The sequence below is a fragment of the Pituophis catenifer genome, unplaced genomic scaffold (genome assembly GCF_029215685.1).
Source record: "Pituophis catenifer annectens isolate HBS135680 unplaced genomic scaffold, rPitCat1.0.hap2 SCAF_2, whole genome shotgun sequence".
Classification (NCBI taxonomy): domain Eukaryota; kingdom Metazoa; phylum Chordata; class Lepidosauria; order Squamata; family Colubridae; genus Pituophis; species Pituophis catenifer.
In genome coordinates this window covers 182,530,350-182,557,301 of record NW_027256882.1, presented here as the reverse complement: position 1 = coordinate 182,557,301, position 26,952 = coordinate 182,530,350, and the positions used below count along the sequence as shown (strand labels likewise).

The 26,952-nt window shown below is 42.0% G+C and overlaps 1 protein-coding gene across 1 annotated transcript in view; it reads right to left on the bottom strand.

Moving 5' to 3' along the window:
• Positions 1-26,952, bottom strand: part of DOCK6 (dedicator of cytokinesis 6) — a 208,460-nt gene that overhangs the window by 69,313 nt on the left and 112,195 nt on the right. The window contains exons 22-31 of the mRNA XM_070934460.1: positions 26,416-26,565; positions 24,850-25,025; positions 21,050-21,154; positions 15,091-15,180; positions 13,472-13,567; positions 12,791-12,931; positions 7,197-7,310; positions 4,818-4,988; positions 3,916-4,055; positions 2,568-2,737 (exon numbers count right to left, since the gene is read on the bottom strand). Of these exons, the coding sequence (XP_070790561.1) occupies positions 2,568-2,737; positions 3,916-4,055; positions 4,818-4,988; positions 7,197-7,310; positions 12,791-12,931; positions 13,472-13,567; positions 15,091-15,180; positions 21,050-21,154; positions 24,850-25,025; positions 26,416-26,565 (1,353 nt within the window). The remainder of the gene's footprint in view (positions 1-2,567; positions 2,738-3,915; positions 4,056-4,817; positions 4,989-7,196; positions 7,311-12,790; positions 12,932-13,471; positions 13,568-15,090; positions 15,181-21,049; positions 21,155-24,849; positions 25,026-26,415; positions 26,566-26,952) is intronic.

Sequence of the window (26,952 nt, the reverse complement as noted above, 5' to 3'; positions counted from 1 at the left end):
TATTTATTTATTTTTTGGTCCAAAAGATGCATTAGGGCTTATATTTGGGGGGAAACAGTATCAGGGATACAGAGAGGGATTAGCCCCCACCACCCTGGCACAGCCCTCAGTGCGCACATAAGAGGCAGCAAGCGCACAGGGGCCAACTGTTTCCTGCAGCAGCTGCAACCCGCTGGCCACTGCGCACTCTGGGGCTGTGCAGCCCATGCAGTGTAGGTGAGCCCGAGTGCTGCGCCTGCTGGGCCGGCCCTCCAAGCTGCAGATGGAGGCAGAGGCACGGAAGGGGAGGCACATGATGGGCCCGCCGGACACACCACGCAGCTGGCAGCCCACTCCATCCCATTGTCTGTCTTTGCTTGCCTGCAGCCATGATGGGGTAGGTGGCCATGCAGCACCTCTGTAGCCACTGGCTGCTTGGAGGGCCAGGCAATCGCAGGGCTTAAGATTCCCCTGCGATGTGCGGACTATGCAGCCTCAGAGTGCACCGGTCAGTCGGTTAGAGCTGCTGCAGGATACCGTCGGCCCCACACAATTGCTGCCTCCTGTACTAGCCACACCCCCTCAAGGGCTAACAATCTTAACTGGGGCTTATTTTACAAACATCCTGAAAAATCATGCTAGGGCTTATTTTCTGTTTGGGTCTTATTTCTGGAGAAACACAGTATTCATCTCTAGTTTGTTTTCTGAGGTAACTCAAATTTTAATAGGTTTTATAATCAAAAATTGATCACTGTTTTTAAAAAAAACAGTCTATTGTATTTGCTCAATATATTTAATAGTTGTTTGTGCCACAAACAGGTTTCTGTTACCATTAGTGAACAAAACATCATTTAGTGACAGCAGAAATTACAAATACATGCATTAATTAAGAAAAAGAGAGAAGCAAGGAAGGAAAAATTTAATTTTACACATTACTCTCTGTGTATCAAAAAGATCCTTTGATACAAAGAAATGAACAATACAGAACAATTATAAAATATATTATTAATGCTGACATTTATCATCTGTATGCTGGAAAACAATGATATAAATACGGCTAATCAATTTGTACCCATCACCAATGATTTAACTGAAAAATCAGAACAAACAGTAGAAACAGAAAATTTGATAAGAAAAGCTATAACAGATTGTCAAAGAGAATAAAATATAAAGAAAGTCTGCTGATTTTAAGCTTTGAAATATAATGGCTGCGTTTAATAAAAGTAGCAGCTTTAAACAATTTGATCAGATGTAGAAAGCAAAGCTAGTAAAAAAGTCAACTTGGCCTGGCTTTTTTGTAATGATCATTATAACAAAATGGCTGAGCAAACCAGGGAGTAAAGGTGTATATCACTAGTTGTAAATGTAAATCATTCCCAAGGAGAACAACTACTTCCACACATTTTGACATCTCTGATATACCAGGACAGGGGAACCTCATTGTCAACTGATTTTCTAAAAATTTAGTTCAGTGCTTTATAGTAAAAGACCAAGAGTATATGAATCACATGATTATAAAACTATTAAAAACCAACATTACAAAAAATAACATCAATGCTAATCAATTCTGTTTGAAATCTACAGGCAATTTAACAAAATTGAGAAACATTTAGATTAAGTCAGTGGTTCCCAATGTGGGGCCGATGCCTACAGGGGGGCAATATGATTTTTAATGGGGGCAAATCGAAAATGAGCTATTAACTGAATTTTTGAAAGCCCGCTAATTGTTCTTATATATTTGTGACGAAACAGCTGTGTTTCATTTACCTATTGTTGTATTTGTTAAAGTGTATTTTCTAGGGCTTGGTCTGAAAAGGATATCCCAGCTGTGGGGAGGAGGGAGCAACTGCCAGCAACCAGATGTGTTCCGACTAAGCACAAGGATCTCACTAAGTAGATTAAAGCAGCAATCCTACAACATTTTCCTGAGAGTAAGCCCCATTGAAGACAATGGTACTTACTTCTGAGTAGGCATGCATAGGATTGCATTGTAAATATGATCTTGAGGTGAGCTTTACAGAAAAAGCTTTCATTAAAATTATTTTATATTTATGCATTTCAGTTCTCTATTATATGTTTTGAAACTTTATTTGCTGTTTTTTTCATATTCCTTCATACTATTATTTTTTAAGTTTCTCAGTACTTCTACTGTCTTTGGTTCTTTTATTTTTCTCTTTCATGGATGTTCTTTGGAACCTTGTTTAAACCAAGTTAATGACCTTTTAGGCTTCCTTTGTGTGAGAAGGAGTTCACTTTTTGTATAGTAAGAATTATATGTCATGGGGGGGGGGGCATCGGGATTTTACAGATGCTTAGGTGGGGCATGGCCAAAAAAATGGGTTGGGAACCACTGGATTAAGTCATTCTGATTTCGCCATGTCCAAAGATAATAAATCTTAGTGCCCCGGAAAATTAACTATTTAGGGAATCATAAAGAGCATGCATTTCTTTTTAGAAAATACAACGTTTTAAAAAGTCTGCATGAATGGAGCTGATTTTCATATGGAATAAAATTTGTCTCCTTTGGCAGTGTCTGCACACACTGGCAGTTTCATGGGTTACTTTCCACCTCTCACTTCTGACCTTACCTGTAAAGTCATAGAGCTGCAGTAGAGCATCCATGATGATGCCAATCAGAGGCAAATAGAGCTGAGCAACTTGGGCTCGCACAGTAGGGTCCCTGTAGCGAGTATCAGAGTCATGACTGCACAGCAGGTTATGTAGAGTACAGATGGCTTTCTTGTGCAGGAAGAATGCCCTGATGGAGGGAGGGAAAGATTTTTAGAACAGAAACATGAAATACTGCTATTTATTTCACTCCTCCATGGACAGAGGAAAATGCTGGTCATTGTCCATAGGGTAATAAAGAAGCCTCCAAGACCTTCCCTCATTCAGAAGGCCAATTGCCATAAGGAAGTAATAAAAGAAAACTATTCACAGACCTGCAGACCTCCACATATACATGGAATGGCTCTTTCAGTATTACTTAACTAAAGCCACAACAAGTTACTGGCTAAATGTAAGCTCAATTCAAGTAAGCTGCAGTTTCTGGTCTGGAGAATAGAGCTCATCCACTCCAGAAATCCTTTTGAAGGCTCTAGTTTGTAGTCTGGACAGGCTGAGCAAGCCAGCCCTAATCTCAGAGCATAAGTAGTTTCTCTGGCAGGAAATCTGTCATAAACTGTGAGCAGAAGGTAAAAGGGGGCTCACCAGGACAAAAACTTGTTTTCTATTTCAATGTTGTCTCTTTTCTGCAATTTGTTTTATTCAGTGATGCACTGCCATTTGACATTTGCAGGAAAAGAGATAAAACACACACATTCACATGTCACATGTTCACAGTTCACTGCAAAGTTGCTTTTTCAAGAAACAATTGGACTTTCTGTTTTTTCTTTGAAAACGTTTCACTTCTCATCGAGGAATCTTCTTCAGCTCATTTCACTGCAAATTCGCTCCTTGAACAAAGATGGACAGTCTTTTGGTGGCCCTGGGTTACACTTAAGAAGGAAGGCAAAATGAAGAACCCAGGCAGGGCATCAGGATTTTCTGTTATCCATCTTCAGGGTTTCAGAGGAGGGTGTTTCTCAACCTTGGCAAGTTTAAGATGCATGAATTTTCAACCCACAGAATTTTCTAATTAGCATGCTGGTAATTGTAGTCAACACACCTTAAAGTTAACGAAGTTCAGACACTGAAGCTGAAGAAGCTTCTTGGATAAGAAGCAAAACCAGAATGTCCAGTTGCCTCTTGAAAAAGCACCTTGACCTGGATGACTGAGAATCTCCATAGATAAAGTTAAGACACATTGTTTTACTCTAATTTCTAGTTTGAAAGAACGGAAGATAATAAATCCCATTTTTGACTATTGTGGTCAGGGAATGGAGGAGGACACATGCAGCCATAAGGCTTCTGTTTTCCCCACTAGATCATACCTACCCCTCTGCATCAGGCTCCAGGATGAGTGCCAGTTCCATCAACACCAAGCCTGCCAGGAAGTGCTGTTGGCGAAAAGCTACAGAGAGCTCAAACATGCTGGCCACTCGCTGATCCTGCGTGTGGCTGGAGAACGCTGAACTCTGCAAAGAGGAGGTGGCCGATGAAAAACCAGGTAAAGCTGCACCTTGAGGAATTTCTGCTTTCATGAATGCAAAGTAAAGGGTAGCAATCCAAGCCACCCCCTTGCAGCAGTTATCTATCACTTCAGTCTGAACGACTCAGGGACTCCCCATCTCCCTTTAGGGATCATTTGCAATATTGAATGGGAGGTAGAGGAAAACAGAGAGAGGAGGCGGAAGGCTGCAGCAGTGTCAGTAAAAAAGAACAGATAACTCAGTAACAGATAACATTCCCTAATAGTGGAAAATGCTTCTTTTCTATCATATGAGAATAGCACTCTTTTCCCAAGAAAGAAAATCCTGCTGACATCTCCTGTCACCGTTTGTCTTATCCATGGCAATTTTGTTAATTCCTGTCCTTAGCCTGCTCCTTACTTGCCTTTTTTTATACACCATTACTTTTATATCTTGCTTTTTCTCTAAGGGATGCGGGTATTACAACATATCCCATTTTTCTATATTTCTCAAAGCCCTATTTTTCTGGCAAATTTTCCCTGAGCCACCAGCCTTTTCCCCCATCACTCCTTACCTCACTATTATTTTAAACAGTGGAAAAATTCACAGATCCATCCAAACCCTAAAACCTGGCAGCTAACTGGAACCTCCATAATCAGAGTGGCAACTTCTCAATGGGACTTCTGATGAGAGTACTGAAGGGGAGAACCTGATTTTCAAAAATAAACTCTTGTTTCTCATTCTCTTCCTTCATGCTGTTCTACCTACCTGGGAAGTTGCTGATGAGATGGAGGGAGAAGGGGAAGCAGGAGGGGAGAGGCCACTGCAGGGAAGATTTAGGGTGACATAATGTTCATGGCTGCAGACAATACGGATCAAGTCCATCCTGAGAGCAATGAGGGCATTGGGGTTTTGTGTGGTCAACAGCCAGTTATTGATCTGGAGAAGTAGAAAAAAAAACCCTTGAATTATCCTAGCCATAATGTAGCTATGCAGATCCATCTTCCAGGCTCAGAAAAACATTATCCCAGCAATCCATACAGTATTCAAGAGTTTTTCCATTAAATTAGAAGCTCAAAAATATGTAATGGACAGGCCTATCTCTATCTCCAGGTTCATCCATAAAAGACAGTAAGCAAACTTTTCTGCAAGAAGTAAAAAGGCTGAATTAGGTTTGGGGAATGAGAAGGAACACAGAATGAGATCCCAAATATTCTATACAAAAATGGTACCACTTCACAATTGGGTAATTTCACAACCAATATTTTTTTAAAAAAATTGAAGTTAGGACAGTTGAATGAAGTAAACAAGTGCACAGCAAAATGAGGTAGGCACAGTTGGACTTTATACTGGATTTGTAAAGATAAGTTGTTGATGTAGTAGGATTCTTCTTCTACCATGAAGATCTCATATTATCAGCAACTAGTCTTAGAAAACTTAAAAGTAATGGAAAAGAGACCAGAAGATGATGGTTTGATAGCATATAAGTATCGCAATCATGAACTTAGAACAACTCAAAAAAGCAATTTTGGTGAAAGGACTTTCTACCTGATCATGAATACACAAATAAGCAACAGAATGGCTGAACATCAGCAGCCATTCATAGTAAAACTGTTGAACTATTAATGTTCTATTCTAAGCTTCCTGGTTATTGCCCTTCTCCCTATTTGAGTAGTCAATTCCATTTCTCCACATAAGTATCTCCTGGAAGCCCTATTACATCTTTATGTATATATGGAATATGGAATGGGGAAAGGGAAAAGAATTAGGGTCAGGAGGCACCAAATTTAATCTCGTGTATTAATCTTACTGGCTGAGAAACAATCAGACAAGAGAAGGAACTTAATGGTCAGAGAAAGAAAGTTAGAAAGGACTCACCCTAATTGATCAAACAGTTGAAAGTGATAGTGGAAGATTTGAATTTTCACACTTGCAAGATTCTGTTAATGTAGCTTTACAATAAAGTAGGTTTAGCTGCACAGGAGACGGCACAGCCCGTGTAGCGCAGGTGAGTTGATTCCCTGTCCAAGCAACAGATGGAGGCAGAGGTAGGGGGAGGCACGCAATCTGGATGCGCTGCACAGGCCGCGGGAAAGCTGAGAGTCAGTGGGCTGGAGTGGTGGGCAGCCATGGGAGGCTCGTGTTCAGGCAATGGCACTGGCAGCAGATGGAGGTAGAGGTGTGGGGGGAAGGCAGGCGATCCAGCCGTATTGTGAGAGCTGTGGGAAAGTCAGAAGTTGGTGGGCTGGAGCGGCTGGCTGCAGGATATTCATCTTCACGTGTCTCAGCTTGCCTGAAGCCTGTGCAGCATGTTGGGATCACCTGCCTTCCACCCCGTGCCTCTGTCTCTGTCTGCTGCCAGTGCCGCCACACGATGAGCTTTCCCAGTCTGCGTAGTGCGTCTAGATCGCCTGCCTACCCCCCTGCACCTCTGCCTCCACCTGCTACTTGGACAGGGAATCAACTCACCTGCGCTACATGGGCTGTGCAGCCCCAGTGTGCACCAATCAAGGGATGGAGGGTTAGGGAGGTTGGGAAGTTTGGGGGGGGTGGAAGGGGGGGGAAAAGGGGTGAAAATGTAATTGTAAAACTTTTGCAATAAAAAAAAAAAAGGGATGGAGGGCTGCAACTGCTGCCGGATACCATCAGTCCCTGCATGCTTGCCACCTCTTGTGCATGCACTAGGGGGTGGGGCGCCCAATCGAGTTGATCACCCTCATATCGTGTTTCCCCAAAAATAAGCCCTAATGCTTATTTTGGAGCCCCCCCCCCAAATATAAGACCGGGTCTTATTTCGGGGGAAATACAGTAATTAACCATATTAATGAATCTGTGTTTATTATTTTTTTCTCGCCCTGCTCTGAAATGAATAATGAAGAAAGAGGTGCATTAGTACATTTCATCATACATAGGTTTTAAGAATCTGGAAGAAAGTATTCAAACCTTTGTAGATATACATGTTCTCTCAAGCAAACTAGTATAAATTACAATCATGGCTACTTTCTAAGCTTTACAGAGACCATTCAAATAGTTAAGCCCTGCAATGCAAAATGATTCCCATAGTCATCCTGGCACTTTGAGTCTAATAATGTATCCTCTTCCCAACAGGAATCTCATAATTCTGGGAAAAAGACACATACTTATTACCTGCTTATAATAAGACCGCAGAAGATCAAAGACAAAGCCACGATTCATGAACGACAGCAGGTCATTGAGAAAAAAGGCCAGGCTACTGTTGAGATGCTCCACCAGTTCCACATCCTATGGAAATAGCATAAATATTTATGAATTGGCCCTACCTAACATGCCTTTTTTATGGACCTTTGGCACTCAGAGTGCAGCACCAGAGCGGAGAAAATACTGGTTTTTCATACTCTCCACAACTGCTGTGGAGTTCTAGGCACAGCAGGCAAAATGCAAATACAGCCAGGCCTATACATTTCAAAAAAATGTGAAACTTATTATACCAATATGTGTTATATTTGCCTCACTAGTAGAGAGCTGACCAAGCTTAGAATTTTTAAAGTTTGGTATATATGATCCACTCTTCAACCTTCCCTTTTTAGAAAAAGTTGTTGAGAGGGTAATAGAAACTGAACTTCAGGATGCTCTGAGGGAGCAGATTATCTAAACTGTTTTCAGTCAGGATTCAGGCTTGAGTATGGGATGGAAGCAATGTCAGTTGCTCTGGTGGATTATCTATTGAGGGCTTCTCTATCAATGCGTTGAGTGGGAGGGCAGATATGGTGGGAGCAGGGGGCCGTATCATGTGGTGGGGGCGCACACTCGCTATCTTCAAACGGTGGTGCACCCCGGTCCCCATAGCCCTTCTCGCACCCCAGATTGTTCAGACTCTCAGGGCCCGAGCCTTCGGCTGCTGTTGTGCAATGCCAGGTCCATGGTAAATAAAGCCCCCCTCATTTGCGATCTTATTCAGGAGGGGGGAGTGGACCTGGCAGGTATCACAGAGACCTGGTTGGGCCAGGAGGGGGGAGTTCCCCTCGTAGATATGTGCCCATCAGGCTTCTGAGCATTCCATCAGCCGAGAGCTCAGGGCAGGGGCGGGGGGGGGTGGTTATTATAAAGGAAGGTCTTGATCCGAGGGAGACCACTGTTCCACAGATAGCCGGATGCAAGTCCCTTTTTGTGAAGTGGGGCTGTGGAGTACAGATGGGCTTGTTGATCACGTACCTGGCTCCCTGCCACGTGGCAATGGCCCTGCCCAAGCTGCTGAACGTCATAGCCGAGGTGGCGGTTGATACCCCCAGACTTTTAGTCATGGGGGATTTCAACCTGCCATCTATCGGTGAAACATCTGAAGCGGCTCGAGAGTTCATGGCTTCCATGACGGCCATGGACCTTACTCAGTTAATTCATGACCCTACTCACACGGGTGGACACACTCTGGACTTAGTTTTTGTCTCTGGTCAGTGGTCGAGTGGCCTTGATACAGGGGATATAGTCATCAAACCTTTGTCATGGTCTGACCACTCGCTCCTTCGACTGGACTTTCTAACCACTGCACCCCGCTGCAGAGGCGGGACCGACCAGGTGGTTCCACCCCAGGCGCCTGATGGATCCTGACAGGTTCCAGATGGAGCTTGGGCCATTTCCTGAGACTCTGGCTCATGATTCACCTGAAGACCTGGTGGCCGCCTGGGATAGTGCAGCTGCCGGGGCTTTGGACCGCATCGTGCCTTTGCGGCCTCTGACCCGGCACCGAACTCACCTAGCTCCTTGGTTCTCCGAGGAGCTGAGGGAGATGAAGCGCCGGAAAAGCGCCTGCAGAGTAGTTGGAGGACCAGCCGATCCGAATCCGACCGAATACTGGTGAGGTCTCATATTAAGACCTACCTAGTGGCGATAAAAGCGGCGAAATCCAGCTATTTTGCCACTCTTATTGCGTCATCAGATAATTGCCCAGCTGCCCTGTTTAGGGTGACCCGCTCCCTCCTCCATCTGGAAGTACGGGATGATCCCTTGCAGGTCGAGCTGAGGATTTTGTGCAGTATCTGTATGACAAGATCGCTCAGATTCGGGAAGGCCTGGCCTCTAACTGGGTAAGTCTGGACGGGATGACTGAGGCAGGTCTTGAGAGTGTTATCTGGGAGGAGTTTGATCCTGTGGCTCCCGAGACGTGGACAGGATCCTGGGACGGCTGAACGCGACCACATGTTTATTGGTCCCGTGTCCCTCCTGGTTGGTACTGGCTTCCCAGGAGGTTACACGAGGCTGGCTCCAGAGGATTGTTAACGCTTCTCTGAGTGAGGGGGTCCTGCCGGCCACTTTGAAAGAAGCGGTGGTGAGGCCCCTCCTCAAGAAGCCCTCTCTGGATCCGGCTGTTTTGGCTAACTATCGTCTAGTCTCCAACCTTCGCTTCGTTGCGAAGGTTGTTGAGAGTGTGGTGGCGCGGCAGCTTCACCAGTACCTGGATGAAGCTGTCTATCTAGACCCGCTCTAGTCCGGCTTCCGGCCTAGGCACAGCACGGAAAAGGCATTGGTCGCGTTGGTGGATGATCTCTGGAGGGCTCGGGATAGGGGTTGTTCCTCTATCCTGGTCCTGTTAGATCTCTCAGCGGCTTTTGATACCATCGACCATGGTATCATGTTGCACCGGTTGAAGGGGCTGGGGGTGGGGGGCACCGTTCTGCGGTGGTTCTCCTCCTACCTCTCTGACCGGTCGCAATCTGTGTTGACAGGGGGCAAGGGTCGACCCTGAGGCGCCTTGCTTGTGGGGTGCCACAAGGGTCGATCCTCTCGTCCCTTCTGTTCAACATTTATGTAAAGCCGCTGGGTGAGATCATCTGTGGCTTTGGAGTGGAGTTCTATCAGTACGCTGACGACACTCAGCTGTACATCTCCACCCCAGGCCACCCCAACAATGCCCTTGAAGTGATGTCCCAGTGCCTGGAGGCCGTGCAGGCCTGGATGGGGAGAAACAGGCTCCGACTCAACCCTTCCAAGACCGAGTGGCTGTGGCTTCCGGCGTCCCGATATAGCCAGCTGGTGCCATCGCTGGCTATTGGGGGCGAATCACTGGCCCACACGGAGAGGGCTCGCAACTTGGGCGTCCTCCTGGATGCACGGCTGTCTTTAGAGGATGTTCTGTCCCCGTCTCCACACACACACAAACACAGCCAGCCGAGGGTTAAGAAAGCACTTGGCACGCACACAGTTTCTTATCAGAAACTTGGCAGCAATACGAGCACCGACTGCCAAGTGCTTTTACTTCAATAAACGGAATATCCCTTCACCAGATAAACAGAAATACACACATTTTATAAATAGTCCAGTTCCAAACAAAAAACCTTCGGCAGCTTTAAGCGTTGTTCAAGTGACTAGCCAGAGTTAGTTTTTGTCCGTCACAGAGTCTTAAATGGCCACCACACTCTCTTATATAGTCTCTGGGGTGTGGTCCAGTGACTCAGTTATAATCCCTGGCACACCTCCTTAACTGCTGCAACCGTTTATCACGCCTTCATTGGCATGGATCCAGGAACGACAGATCACCTCCCTCGCTCTCATCGGAGACACCTGGCTCCTAGCTAATCTCCTCTTCCTCGGCCGGCACTTGAGGCAGTGCCAGAGGGGAGGGGCCTGGAGAGAGAGGCCTGGCCGACTCCTCTTCTTCATGTTCGGAGTCTTCTTCCTCCGATGAGATAGGCTCGGAGGGCGGGGCCACAACAGAAGAGCACATGACGGCCGTGGCCAGGGGGGCTTTTTATCAGGTTCGCCTGATATGCCAGTTGTAGCCCTTTCTGGATTGGGACTCCCTACGCACGGTCACTCAAGCACTTGTCACTTCCCGCCTGGACTACTGCAATGCTCTCTACATGGGGCTCCCCTTGGGGTGCACCCGGAGGCTGCAGTTAGTCCAGAATGCGGCCGCGCGGGGGATTATGGGAGCGACGGGGCGCTCACATATGACACCTCTCCTGCGCGAGCTGCACTGGCTTCCTGTGGTCTTCCGGGTGCGCTTCAAGGTGTTGGTGACCACCTTTAAAGTGCTCCATGGCTTAGGGCCGGGGTATCTGCGAGACCGCCTTCTGCCGCCAATAGCCTCCCACCGACCGGTTCGCTCGCACAGAGAGGGCCTCTTCAGGATGCCGTCGGCCAGACAGTGCCGGCTGGCAACCCCCAGGGGGAGAGCCTTCTCTGTGGCAGCACCTGCCCTCTGGAATAACCTACCCCCTGAGATACACACGATATCAGACCTCCGGACTTTTCATCGGGCCCTGAAAACACACTTATTCCATCTAGCCGGGCTGGCTTGATCCCATCCTCTCAGTTTTAATTGAATTTGGTTTTAATTGGGTTGTTTTAAATCTTGGGCCGAAATTATTTAATTGTTTTTTAAACTGTTTTTAAATTTTATATGCAATGTTTTATCTCGGCTGTACACCGCCCTGAGTCCCGCAGGAGAAGGGCGGTATAGAAATAAAATAAAATAAATAAAATAAATAAATCTTTCTTGGGATCAGCCAGCGTTAGTATATCCTTTTTGCTCCAATTATCTTTTCAACAGCTTTCAAGAGCATCAGAGCCATGATGACACAGTGGTTAGAGTGCAGTACTGCAGGCTACTTCTGCTGATCACCGGCTGCCAGCAGTTTGGCAGATCGAATTTCAGCAGGCTCAAGGTTGACTCAGCCTTCCATCCTTCCAAGGTCATTAAAATGAGGACCCAGATTGTTGGGGGCAATAGACTGACTCTGTAAACCACTTAGAGAGGGCTGTAAAACACTATGAAGCAGTATATAAGTCTAAGTGCTATTGCTATCAGCCATGCTATACTTCTGAACCCTCCAAGGATTGGGAATGCAAAACACTGTTTTGTTCTTTCCTTAGTAGGTAAATGCAGTTAGTGATGATTAGAGAGAAGAGATTGGCTTGGTGGCCCTTCATTTATGGAGTGTTTCAGGATAGATCCCCTCATGTTTAACATTTACATAAACTCCTGGGACACACCCATTGGAGTATTAGGAGTATGGTGATGATACTAGTGGTTGTAAACTACCATTCTAGGCCATACCAGGAAGACTGTAGAAGTCTTGTCCTGTTGACTGGAACCTGTAAGGTATGGATTAGACAAGACAAGTTGAAATTGAAACCAAGCAAGACAAAGTTACTTCAGTATTGTCAATCAGCTCCAATGTTGTCTCTTAATTGGAGTGACACTGTCCCTGAGAGAACAGGTGTGTGTAGTTACAACTGCTGCCAGGCAATTTTTGTCTAGGTTTCGCTAGTGTACCAGAATAAACCTTATCTATATCATAAGATTATTGTGACAGTGATACATATTCTCATCATTATGTTATTAGACTATTCCAATGAGCTTTAATTGTGGCTGTTTTTGAAAACCACAATTAATACAAAATGGAACAGCTGCCTACTGCTGGGTATTATTCATGAAAAGTACATTACACTTGTCTTTCAGACCCTATAATAGTTGCCAATAGGTTTTTGGGTTTAATTCAAAGTGCTGTTTTGATCTATGAACCCCATAGTTGAGCACCTAGGTATCTGCAATACATCCTTCTATCTGAATCAGCTTACCCAGGGGATTTTTAAAGAAGCTCCTGGTTATACTCTCTATTCCATGAAGTGAAGGGAACAGCAGCCAGGATAAACTATTTTAAGTTACAACCCCAACCTTCTGGAATTAAGATCCCTGCCCCATTTCTTTTTAACATTCTAGAAGCTCCATAAGACTGAACTTTTCCTAAGAATCTTTCACAAACCTTCTGACAGCGGCTAGCAATTTCACCACTAACAGTGTATACCAGGGCTGAGATATCATCAATGAAACGGCCAGGGAAGCGTGTCTTGCGCGGGGCTTCTAGCTTGTCACACAGGAACAGATGGTGTATCATACTCTTCACCTGCAAGAAGCACAAGCCCCTGTCAATGGAGAGCCAGAGTGTGTATGCATCAGCACAAATAATCCGGCCAGTAAATTCCAACCTCAGCCTCAACCAATTTAGGCTGTCATGCAGGCAGAGTGGCTCCTCCTAAAGTAGTGTACTTAGCCTGTGCTTTAGTAAACTAAGAATTGTATTTCCAAAAAGGACTCTTATTCAATCACTATCCTGACTGGTTTTGTCATTTTCCTTACTGAAGGGTTCTTTCACTCTCTTTATTAGAGAGTTAGAGACAGTTAAATGTGTGAACAAGGCTTCATTTCAAATCTGGAATGTATGTGATCATGATTGACTGCCAATTCTATACTCTCAAATACAAATGGTGGGACAATTACTATATCTAAATACATAGAACAAAACAGGAAATTGGAAATGTTTGTATTGTACAAAACAGAAATTTCTTTATTGACAGCAAGAAGGTTGCCTATTTTTTTTAAAAAAATTAAACAAGTGAAGAGAAGCCAACATTTCTGACACTAAAGACTGGCAATCTGTACATACCATCAGCTGGAAGAAGAACCAGGATTGATGCAAAGCAGCCTCCCGCACAGAACTGGTGCTCACCACCCACTGGAGGGCCAGTTCTTCATGAAGTAGCTGTAAGCCCAGACAGCAAAAAGAGAGTTACAAAGGTCATGGTATGCTGTACTGAACTATTCAGAGAGTGCCCTGCAGAATCATCCCTATGTCTGTTTTTCCATGGATGCTTTCAGACAGACTCCTATACTGTAAAGCAAAAGGCATACTGCATCTCTACTGGGTTTTTCCCCCCCTAAACAGATTTTCCACAGAAAAAATATAACAGGAAAAGTGGTGGGACTAGCATAAATCTGGGAGAACTACACTGGATGAGGGTGTCTGGACTCCTTTATAAAATTCTGTGAATAAGACTGATCAATCATAAAATAAAAAGCTTATCTGGAAATACCTTCTAACTCAAATTAGAACATTTTGGCACCATGGCTTTCTGTTTCCAGAAGCTTCTGCAAGACCCACAAGAACAGACAACTTTCTGAAAACCAGCTAGATTGCTAAAAAATATCAGATTTTTGTGGCATCGTTACCCACAATCAAATTACATAGGTGCTGTCCAAATTATTCATCTTCATGACCTGCCTGATCTATATTCATGGCTGAGTACCAAATGCTTTAAAACAATACAATAAATCCCAATCTTTAGAGAAAATGCATTAAACAACTTGGGCTGAAATTCCAAGCATTTGGGACATACATATAATATTACTGAGTCTACGTGGCATGACTGGCCTATAACTTTGCATTTTTCAGTTCTCTAAATACTATATCTAGAGGTAATTGCAGCGTCTATCCACCAGACAAGTTGCACACTTAGAAATAGATATGCTTCCAGAAGTGCTTCCTTCTCTGCTAGCTTTTTTAATTGAAAAATGTCAGCCATATATTGCTCATCCATCAAGGAGATAAAAGAAAAAAAATCTTCAATCACAATACACTCACTAAAGTAGCCAACAAATGATAGTGGTTCTCCCTCTCCAAGCTCCAACTTGGAGCAGCTCCTACTTCAGGCAGCCGAAGTCAATTAACCATGAACAGCCAAGTCCACACATGCTTTCCTGGTAAATTCTCTGGACTCCAAGAGTAATTTAGAAGATTGGCTTGATGAAAGAAGAAATTCTGGGGTGTTACATATCATGTATGGAAAAACCAAAGCTGTAAGTCACTGAGGAAGTGGGAAAGGCTAACATGATCTTCAGTTAGAACAGATGGGCAGAATTGAAAAGTAAAAACAGAAGGACCCAGTAAACTGATCTACTATAAGGGATCAGCTTATCATAATTAGTACTGTATGGTGATTTGGTTCTTGCAGTCAGCAGGTTTTGGAATATTCCTGACAGAAGGAAAGATGAGCATCAGCCAAAGCTATGCCATTCTGCAGAGCCTATGTTGCCACATTCCATGTATTCATTCCTGTAATATCACATTGTTACAGCATCTCTTTCAGTTTTCAACCAAGTTTCTGATTAAAACGCCTTTTGGCTAAATTCTAAGCTTGTCTTACTGCATCTCCCTCCCAAGTATGCCTAGGATCAACATTTCAGTATGTCAGAGAGAACATTTTTGGGTTGACAGTCCTTCTCTACCTTTTTGGTTGCTGGTCTCATCGGAGCTGCCGGCACAAAAGTGGAGCCCTCGAGATAGGAGGAGATACGATTAGGTGCACACTCTGCAGCCTGTGAGAGGAGGAGCAGCAAGAGAGAAAAAAGAGAGGAAACAGTGATAGTGAAGAGGTATTACCCAGAATGGACGAAATGGTGAAATGATGGTTAAGGAAAAAGAGCCTGACTTCCTTACCTGAGGAAAAGTTGCTTAGAATTCGAAAGCCAGCTACATTTTGCCAGGAAACAGAAAGTTATAAAAACTGGGGGATTTACTAATTCTGGAGCTGCTTCAGGATAATCAAGCAACTCAAAGGATCTTACTGCCAAAGTTGGCATAAACAGGTGAAGCTGATACTTTCCTTTTTTTTTTCTTTTAGTGCAGCTGGTTCATGACATGCCTTTGCCCAACTCTCTAAAACTGGTCTATCTTAGAGTTGTCCTGGCAGCAGACTCATCTTCTCCATATGCAGAAACTCTGCTTGTTTATCTATTGTGCTTTAGTGTGGATGGCTGGGAAAAGGCATTATAATGGCAGGAACTCTGCTTATTTTTACTCTGGTCTGTTTAGCTATCTGGAATTAGGGAAAAGACGAACCCTGGGCTCCAATCACTCTTACTGTATATGTTTGCATCTCCAATCTAAACAGCACAATCTGGAAGGTATTACAAAGCATTGCAAATATATAATTATAAACTAGCTATTCCCAGGCTTGGTTTGGATATAAAACTAATTATGGTTTAGAGTTACACACTTCACTTAAATTCCAATGGCTGTAAAGAAAAGATAAACAGCATTGTTCCTGTTACCAAACAGTTAATTTAGCATTATATCTGAAATTTAAATGCCTGTTAATTTTAACTGCAGACTGAAATAAATTAACAAAATTATGGTTTTAAGCTGGCTTTTTTCACACCACCACTTTTGATTGGTACAATTTGTCAGGGTTTGGAAATAACCTAAAACTGTGGTACCTTAATATTAAAAAAAAGAAAACTTTCACTCTCAAGGGCATGACAGGGGACAAGAGGAACTGGCAAGCTCAAGGTTCATTCACATCTAAATGAGTTCCAAGAGTCAATACTGTGCTTGAAATTGACACAGTTGTGGTAGAAGTTGTAAGCTGTCCAGGGAGTAAAAGAAAATCTGTTTTACGAAGTTAAAAGTTAAGCAGATAAATAACTGGGAATGATTAACTCGCCAGCTTAGAAAATTTAACTGTTTACTCTTGTGGCTGAAACCACGACTTGTTTAAAAGTGAATAGTATGGGCAAGAATGAAAAGACAGTAGGAAAACTAGCACAATGGCAATCATGCAATGGCAAAGAAATCATAGCCTCTGAAATCTACAGCAGTTCCCAAATATAAGTTCAATATTTTCAAAATATTTTCCCAACTCTCTCTTTCTCTCTCTGATTTTCAAACACACAAACAGATCCACACCAACCCTGACTTTGACATATAACTATATTTGATCAAAAGCAGATCTCAATCTTCTAGCCATTATGGTTTCCAAAGGAAAGCCAGTTGCCAACCCATTTTTGATTCTGTGTTTTAAATAACATGTTATGACTTATTTGGGGTGTTTTTTATTATCCTTAACCTTCTACCTTGCCATGAGCCTTAGAAGATCACCCATCAATTTCACTCCTAATTTGTTGACTACTTTGATCAGAGAAAAGTCAATATCTATGTTTATTGCTAAATCGAAATAAAATAAATAAAATAAAATAAATAACAAGAAAGAAGTCAAGGAAACAATAGATCTACTTAAGACAAGGAAGTAACAGTCAGTAGAGAGAAAGCAGAGCTGCTTAACACATTCTTTGCATCAGTCTTCATGCAAAAAGAAACTATAGCCAACCTATCAAAAACATAACTGTAAAAAATAGACTAGAAATAAAAATTAAAATAAGCAAGAAAATGGTTAGAGAACACCTATCTGATCTTAACAAATATAAATCACTGGTACCTGATGGTTTACACCCAGAGTTCTGAAAGAGCTGGAAGATGTTATCTCAGAAATATTGTACCATATCTTTCAAAAATCCTGGAACATTGGGGAACTACCAGAGGACTGGAAAAGAGTTGATGTGGTTCCCATCTTCAAAGAAGAAAAAAAAAAAAAACAGACCCGGGAAACTACAGACCAATCATCCTAACATCAATACCTGGGAAGATACTGGAAAAGATAATTAAAAAATAGATCTGTGAACATCTAGAAACAAATAAAGTTATAACTAAAAGTCAGCATGAGTTTGTTAAAAACAGACCATGCCAAATTTCATTCTTTGACAAAGTGATTAAATTAGTAGACCAGCGAAATGCTGTGGACAGAGTAAACATAGACTTCAGCAAGGCATACGAGAAAGTAGACCCCAACCTACTTCTTGGTAAGCTAGAAAAATGTGAGACAGACAGCATCACCACCAGATGGATTTGTAACTGGCTGATAAACCATACTCAACTAGTTGTGCTTAATGGTATTACATCTACATGGAGGAAAGTAAGCAGGGGGGTACAACAAGGTTCTGTCTTAGGCCCAGTATTCTTCAATATCTTCATAAATTACTTAGATGAGGGAATAGACAGGGAAGTCGTCAAATTTGCAGATGACACTAAGCTGGCAAAAATAGCCAACACCCCAGAAGACAAGCTCAGGATCTAAAAAGATCTGAACAGAGTTGAACAATGGGCCCTATCTAACAAAATGAAATTTAATGTGGAGAAAAGCAAGGTTTTACACTTAGGCAGGAAAAACCAAGTACAGATTAGGCGAAACCTGGCTCAAAAACAGAAACTGTGAGAAGGACCTTGGAGTCCTAGTAGACGATCACTTAAATATGAGCCAGCAGTGTGTGGCAGTAGCCAAAAAAGCTAATACAATCCTTGGTTGTATAAATAGAGGCATAGAACCAAAATCACATAAAGTATTAGTATCACTTTGCAAAGCTTTAGTAAGGCCAAACCTAGAATATTGCATCCAGTTTTGGTCACAATACAAAAAAGATGTTGAGCCTTTGGAAAAAGTGAAAAGAAGAGCAACTAAGATGCTTAAAGGCCAGGAGACCAAAAAAATATGAAAAACAGTTGCAGGATTTGGCTTTGGCTAGTCTAGAGAAAAGAAGGACTGGGGTGACAGATAGCAGTATTCCAGTATTTGAGAGGTTGCCACAAAGAGGAAGGGGTCAACTTATTTTCCAAAGCACCAGAGGGCAGGACAAGAAACAATGGATGGAAACTAATCAAGGAGAAAAGCAACCTGGAACTGAGGAGAAACTTTCTAACAGTGAGGACAATTAACTAATGGAACAGCTTGCCGCCAGAAGTTGTAGATGCTTCATCACTGGAGGTTTTTAAGAAGAGATTGGACAATCACTTGTCTGAAATAGTATAGGGCAGGGCTGTCAAACTCCTGGTCCATGGGCTGGATGCATCACGCACTGGTCATGCCCACATCCAGTTTAGTGAAGGGGGAAAAAAGTCCTGATATGTCACATGATGCCGCCGTGACGTGAGTTTGACACCCGTGGTATAGGGTCTCCTGGTTGAGCAGAGGGTTGGAGTAGAAAACCTCCAAGGTCCCATCCAGCTCTATTCTGATTGATTGTGTAAAACAGAAAAAATGAATTTATAATTTATGGTTTTGATGATTAGTTTTGATGACAGGATAGATTATAGAAAGAAGAGAGATGTTGTAACCATAAAGAGGTGAATTTGCAATTGTACTTATAACTGTCGTAGAAAAGATGAGAAGCTACTTCTTTGTATCTTTTTTCTTTCTTTTCTATTTTCCTTTTATTTTTTTCTTTCTTGCAATTTTAGCTGTTTCATTTTTTCCTTTACATTAGTTTTTATCTCCCTTTTTAATATCTACAACTTCACTCCTAATCTGCAACATTAGCCAACTTTTATAAATCTGTTAGCCAGATTCAAGAAGAATGTATGAAAAAATTTGAACAACTCAAAATAATATCACTCTTGTTATATACCTCGATTACTGACCTATGTATTGAAATCTAGAAAACAAAGCATCTTGTACCAGAACCAGAAGGCTGATTCAAACTTGCAGTTCTTCAGCACGTGCGCAGACATGTACATACAAATACACACACACACATCTCCAAATATATATGTGCAAATCAGTAAAAGCACAAGATTTGCATTGCTCACAGAACAAGTATATTCCAATAGAGTGTTATCTTTTCCTGAAGGGCAGGAATCCCACTCTCCACCCCACCATATTTAGGATGTACATCTCACAACAGCAGCCTTCACTATGCTGAGTAGGAATTTAGGAGCTGAAATAAAATATTTCAAGAAGACAACTGATTAAGGAAGTTTGTAACGAATAACACTAATACCTTCTTTCCTTAGATTCCTCAAAGAATCAGAAGAATTAACCATTTCTTTCCAGGGCTACAGTAAATGCTCAAAGAACAATGTCATCACCAAGGTTAAAACAGAAAACTGAGTTTATCCTAACTGGCTAAGAGCAGTGGCCAGAAGTGGTATTCAGCAGGTTTTGACCAGTTCTGGAGAACCGGTAGCAGAAATTTTGAGTAGTTCTGAGAACTGATTAAATAACATCTCTGACAGGCCTGCCCCCATCTATTTTCTGCCTCCCGAGTCCCAGCTGATTGGGAGGAAATGGGGATTTTGCAGTAACCTTCCCCTGGAGTGGGAGGGAATGGAGATTTTACAGTATCCTTCCCCTGCCACGCCCACCAAGCCACACTCACAGAACTGGTAGTAAAAAAAAATGAATCCCACTACTGGCAGTGGCCAAACCAATGTCTGCCATCCATCTATGATTGCAGCTTGGGGGTTGAAACTCAAGCACTTCTACACTCAGTGTGGAAAAAGGAACATTTCTGGCTTGACCAAAAAACACAGGTAAAATTAGGAGCCTCTTATTGGTTAAGCAAGCAACAGAGGGTAAAGGAATCAATTGCACAACCACAATCTATTCTTATCTTGAGAACTCAGAAAGTCTAAACTAAACTATTAATTCTAGACATTCCTCTCCTTGCTCTGAGATATTTCTGGTCAAATGCTTTGCTCTGAAGGACACAAAGACCTGCCAGCTACGAAAAGAAAACCTGTAGAGAGAAAAAAAAACCCAAGCACTTACCTAACATAATCTCATATAGGAACCAATACGGCAGGATTTCTTCAATGTTTAAATAGGCAGCCATTTAGAGAAGTAATAAAATGAATTCATGCTAACATATTGCCTTTTGAAACAGGGATGAATATAAGTAGATGGTACAATACAACCTACTTACTTGGCAAAAGTAACTAGCAGGAGCCAATATACCTCCCCCCAAATCTTGTTTATCCGTGTTTCAAGGATTTGTCAAAGGCAACAGTTAAATGTGTAAATTAACACATTTAACTGTGTTAATTCTTAAATTAAGAATATTTTATTAGAGCACCACCCAAAGAGATTGTTTTGGCTTTATTGAGCCACAGACTGTCATGGATAAATCTATGAGATTAGGAAACTGATGCTAGGAACCAGATGTACAGCAAGCACAAATCTAAATTATCAATGGAAGCATTCAAGATTTTCCAAAGGCCATTACAGACAAGTTCTTTCTCTGATAGTGCCCAGCTCAAATGCTTCCAAAATAAAAGACAGTATGCTCTGTCCCAGTAAGAAAGCCTTGTGTGTATCCTTCATGCCATGCTGCTCTGCATCCAATTAAACTTTCAAAGTGGCAAAGGGAAAGTGAAGAACATTGGAATGTTCAATAAAGTAAGCAAACTCATTGTCTGTGAAAATACAGTTGACGGCCAGTGCTGTTCTCAGCAGCCTCTCACTTCAGCCATTTGGAAAGCTTTATTCTCCATCTGAATCTGGCTGCTACTGCAGATGAACTTTGACAAGCCTGCCAAAGGGAGAAGCTACAAGCACAATTGGAGGGAGAGGAAAGGCACCTGCTTCAGGTCCGTGCTGGAGTTCGGATGGTTCCTGCGAAGCACAGACTTGGGGCCTCCAGGGGCATAGGCAGAGTTGACCCAAGAGTGAGAGCGGTCGATCCCCTAGGCAATATGTAGAAAAACAGTATGAAAGGAAAAATAATCACAACAGATACAATGATCAGGGAAAAAGAACCACATTGGCTGCTTCAGAAAAAGCAACAACTACTGTTGCTGTAATTTAAAAAAAACTTTGATGATGGAGGTGGCTGCAAAGAAAAAGAGGAGTTTTAGTGCTATTATTCTGTTAAGCCAGAGAGTACAATGAAACCCAAAAGGGAATCTGGAACTGTCAAGGCCTATTTCCTAGTTTTAGGCATGTTGACATGAGCATCTGGGTGCAAGCCGTTTCCAAGTCCCATAATGCTATTCCATTAGAGAAGCAGAACAAGAATACAAACAGGCCATGGGTCATATGTAAATGCTAGGGGTTGTTCATAATCTGCCAGGCCTAATGTGCAACTTGCTGAGAGAATTGCTTTTGAATAAAGATAACTGGAACAGAGTGCAGAGATGTAATATTTACTTCTCTCTCTCTCTCTCTCTCTCTCTCTCTCTCTCTCTCTCTCTCTCTCTCTCTGTGTGTGTGTGTGTGTGTGTCTGTCTGTCTGTCTCTCTCTCTCTCTCTCCCTCCCTCCCTCCCTCCCCTCTCTCCATCTTGCCTGAGAAAATTGTTTCTGAAATCTTAAATGCTTTCATGTAGTTTGGAAAACCTGCAGTTGGCCTAATAAAATTATTATTTTAATATAGATTCTTTTCCTCCACATTGCCGGCATGGCTGCATCTGCTTTTCATAGGAGAAGACTCTTCTTGGATTTCAATTTGCTATTTGCTATTCAGAAGCATGAACTGCAGGTCCACGCTAACTTCTATAGTTGTTTCTTCCTCTAGAAATTTGGTGGGAATCAGCATGATTTCTTTCCATCATTTGGTCGAAAAAAATAAGACATTTGAAGCCTTTAAAAGCACTTAGCATACTATAAATTGCCCCAATAAAAAGCCAAAACAAGGGGGAAAACCCCCAATATTTCCCACTTGGATGACACATCACCCAATTTTTGCTGCATTAAGTGAGGCTTTCTCCTTCCATCAGTGAAAACAACACTATAGTCTTTATACATCTCTTCTCAGCAGCCCTCTGATGTTGCTGGTGGTGTGGGACAAGAGTCAAGCATCTAAGATCAACAGAACTTCAAGACAGCCTGAGGAAGGAATCCCAGGAGTTATACTCTAATACAGGGGTGTCAAACTTGTGACGACACATCGTCACATGATGTATCGCACCTTTTTCACCCTTCACTAAAACGGGTGGGCATGGCCAGCGCGTGACGCATCTGGCCCACGGGCCGCAAGTTTGACACCTCTGCTCTAATACATCTGAGGAAAATAGGTTGGAGGAGATTGTCCTAAATCAAATATGTCCAGATTCCATAATTGATCAATCAATCAGAGTAGAGCTGGAAGGGACTTTGGAAGTCTTCTAGTCCAACCCCCTACTCAAGCAGAAGACCCTATACCATTTCAGACAAGTAGCTGTCCAGCCATTCCTTAAAAACCTTCAGTGATAGAAACCCACTATTGAAAGCAAGCTGTTCCACTGGTTAATTGTTCTCACTGTTAGGAAATTTCTCCTTAATTCCAGATTGCTTCTTTTCTTAATTAGTTTCTGTCCATTGTTTCTTGTCCTGCCTACAGGTGCTTTGGAAAATAAGTTGACCCCGTCTTTCTGGCAGCCATTTAAATATTGGAATGCTGCTATCAAGTCACCCCTACTTCTTCTTTTCTCTAGACTAGCCAAACTCAAATCCTGCAACCGTTCTTCATATGTTTTTGTCTCCAGGCCCTTAATCATTTTAGTTGCTCTTCTCTGCACTTTTTCTAGTCTCAATACCTTTTTTGTAATGTGGTGACCAAAGCTGGATGCAGCATTCTAGGTATGGTCTTACTAAAGTTTTATAAAGTGGTACTAATACTTCATGTGATTTTGATTCTATGCCTCTGTTTATACAACCAAGGATTGTATTAGCTATTTTGGCTACTACCGGTACCACACACGGCTCGCTCATATTTAAATGATCATCCACTAGGACTCCAAGGTCCTTCTCACAGTTCCTGTTTTTAAGACAAGTTTCACCTAATCTGTATTTGTATGTTTGGTTTTTCCTGCCTAAGTATAAAACTTTGCTTTCCTCCACATTAAATTTCATGTTGTTGGATAAGGTCCATTGTTCAAGTCTGTCAAGATCTTTTTGGATCCTGAGCTTGTCTTCTGGGATGTTGGCCATCCCTGCCAGCTGCCCTGCCCACTAAGCTGTCTTTTTATAATATCCATAATAAAGAATGGCACTCACAGAGAGATTCTCTCAGATTGCTTTATTAATTACATTCTATTAATAATTCCATCTGAGTCCAATTAATAGAATTATGTAGATAAATGTTTGCCAGTAATAACCCTGGGCCATATAGGGGCAGCTCTAATTGCCAGGCAACAGAATCATTTCCCTCAAGTAGCGCAGCCAATGATTTTCCATCAAATGAGATATTTGCTTTTCATATAGCACAGATGTTGGGCAGAATCAAATTGCCGGTGTGATTTCACTGAGAACTGTTCTAAAGTTGCTACTTCCAAAGAAACCTTTTAGTGGTTTTATGGTTCAGTGGCTGCATTTTTAAAAAAATTCTAACTTAAGGCTTTGGAAAGCCTTAAGAAGGAGAAGGAAAAAAAGTAAGAAAGATAATTGCATGTAAAACAATTAGAATAAACTCTGTAAATGCTGCTTCTGTGGAAAGCTAAAATCAGGTTATTCTCCTATAAATCCAAAATTATGCAGGGCAGTGCACTCTATTTAAAGAAGTGAACTAAGAAAAACCTTTCTCTAGGAAGCCCAAAGCATAAAGACTGGAGGAAAATGTCTGATCATGTCAAAAGTGCCAACAATGGATGTTGGTGGAGCCAATGTTGGCATGCCTTTCGCCAAATTTACACAAATATGCCCACCCCATACAGACACATGCATACACATACATACATACTTCCCAATCCCATCTCCCCAGGTGATCAATGCAAGTCAACTGAAACAGGCATTTTTTATAATTTAGCACTAAGAGAAGGAAGTTCTCTCAGAGCTGGGGGAGGAAAACATACATTCTCTGAGTATAATTAGCTATTTTGTTTTTTCTCTGTGCTGGGTAGGAGAATGGAGAGAGAGGGACTTTGTACAGAGGATAAGAAATCCCTTCAGGTCACATCTGATACAAAAAACAAATTTCTCCATGTCCAGATTAGGATCTGGGATTAGCCCACTCTGTGAAATAGATGCCCAGGCTAATCTGATGAGCACACACAAACTTGGAAAAACCAGAGAACATAAAGACTGATGGGGAACCATTTTTAGGTCTACAAATCTTTACATTTCTATTTTTTAATCATTCTGAGTGGCAGTATTTATTATACATTCTGAGTGGTAGTATTCATTATATATCCAAATTGCCTATTAGTGAAAATTTTCTGGATAGGGAACAAACTATTAAAACTATACAAAAGCAGCAGAATACTAATTATAAGAACAGAAACATGCATAAAGAACAACACAATCAGTAAAATACAATCACAAGAACACAGTGTTAGAATTGTGAAAAACCAAAATGCCTGATTATCACCTGGCACTACAAAGACCACAATTTTAGCAGGCGGTTTGGCAGCTAAAGAAACCTCCTTCTTCTTGGGAAGGACAGGGTCAGTAGAGTGTTGTACTAACCTTGCTGCTGATAATCTTCTGAACCTCTTCATCTGGGGAAGTTGGTGTGGTAGTCAAGTCAGGATTGCTGTTGCTGATACTTTTGGAACGAGAGAGGTTAAGGCTGACAGGGCGCCCAGTCGCACGGGACAAGGTAGCATATTGAAGGGTACCACTGTGGGGTGGCACTCCAGTCTCTGGAAGAAATACAGAGTGAGTCAGACAGGGAGAGTGATTTCTTCTATCATTTGTGCAGATGTTTAAAAATGTCTATGAATCTCTCATGTGTGATTGAGCTGTCCATTATTAGATTCTCTTTCATTCAAGCAGAGGGGAAATTGCTTGAGAATAACCTCTCTTTTTTTCCATTAGGGTGCTCCATCTCGTTCTTTTCAGAAAACTCCTTAAAATATTTTTTTTACTGCAATTTCACTACTGGAGCGTCTTGAATTTAATTTTGTGTTATAATACTGAAGTGTTACAAAAGCTATTACAGGATACACTGTATGTTATAACACTGTATGTTATATACAGGATACACTGTATAACATACACTGTATGTTATACGAGTACTATTTTAACCCTCATCCTCATGTTACCTATAATGGAGCAGGTTGTGCTGTTCTCAATCTTAGCTACTGCAGTGGGAGGAAATGGAGAGACTGGGTAAGCAACCACATTATAGGCAGACCTCACTTAATGACTGCCCTTTAGTGACCATTTGAAATTACAATGGTGCTGAAAAATGTAACTTTATGATCAGTCCCAATATTTATGATTGTCACAATATCCCTGCAATCTTGTGGTTGACATTTGGGCACTTTGCAACCAATGGATCTTTACAACTGTTGCAATGTCCCATGGTTACGATGCCACACTTCATAGCTGGATTCCAACAAGCAACGTTGATGGAGAAATTGATAGTAAAACTGTAATTCATGGTGAGCCACATGTATCACTTAATAATCTGTGGTGATTTGCTTAATAATTGCAGCAGAAGTGACAATGTAAATCTGATCAGCTGATATTTTTGTTAATGTCTGCATCACTTAGTGATGCAGCTGGTCCCAATTGTGGTCATTAAGTAAAGGCTACTTATAGTCGGAGCCTCTGCAATTCTACTTTTAATTTCAAATTGGGAGAGGGAATATCCCAAATAGGATAGGATATTCTCCTCTGCAGAAATTAAGAGAATCATTAAGCTGTCCTTGATCCTTGAAGTTTGGTTTGGCAATCCCTGAGTTGGCTTCTCAGACCTTTTTGAGTCACTCAGCAGCACCTAAATCAGTCATCCCAGGTTTATAATCATTCAGCTAAAGATGTCAAATATAAACAAGTCTTTGTTCTCTGCATGAAATTGATAAATGGTGCTAATTACTTCATCCATTTTAACAGAGATATATTAATAATACAAGAAGTGAAGGATTTTTTTGGTGAATATAGGTCCTTCCTGAATACTTGGTATGCTTCCAAACGCTCCTGAGCTGCAGGCCATGCAAATGGCTCACAGCCCATAGGAAAGATGATCAGACACACAGTTCTTTGCTTGCCCATACATATAACAAGCATTTGTGATCCCTGGCAAACCTGGCTCCATCACAGGCAGACGGAAAACGTAGAAGATATAAGAGGCCAACAGATGATTGTGGCCATGCTGATCTTGGCTGCTCTCCAGGCTCTTGTGGATCTGGTTCACCATCACAGCAATGGCTTCAAACACTGCACGACCCAAGTTCACTGGAAGAAGCAAGAAAAAAAATGGGGAAAAATGAGACTAAACAGAGTAAGACAAACATTAGTTATGGAAGAGAAATTGCATACATCAAAAAATGGCCTTCTAACTGATATTAGGAATTCTTAGTACATTTAATATCTACAGTCACCTGTAAAATTTGCTGTTTCCCCATCTTCTAATGAAAAAAGTGGTGCAGAATGAAAAACCACAAGTTCAACCTGGACATTGTGTTTTTATTAAACTATCAGAGGATGAATGCCTAGGGCTTTTCTTCTACTTTATGCACACGAAGACACAGAAAGAATTTCTCCTGCCCTTTTTTTTATTTCACCTGCTTCAGAGCATCATCTCTTTCATTCTGGGATGGGAAACTTTTCAGTAGGCAGAGA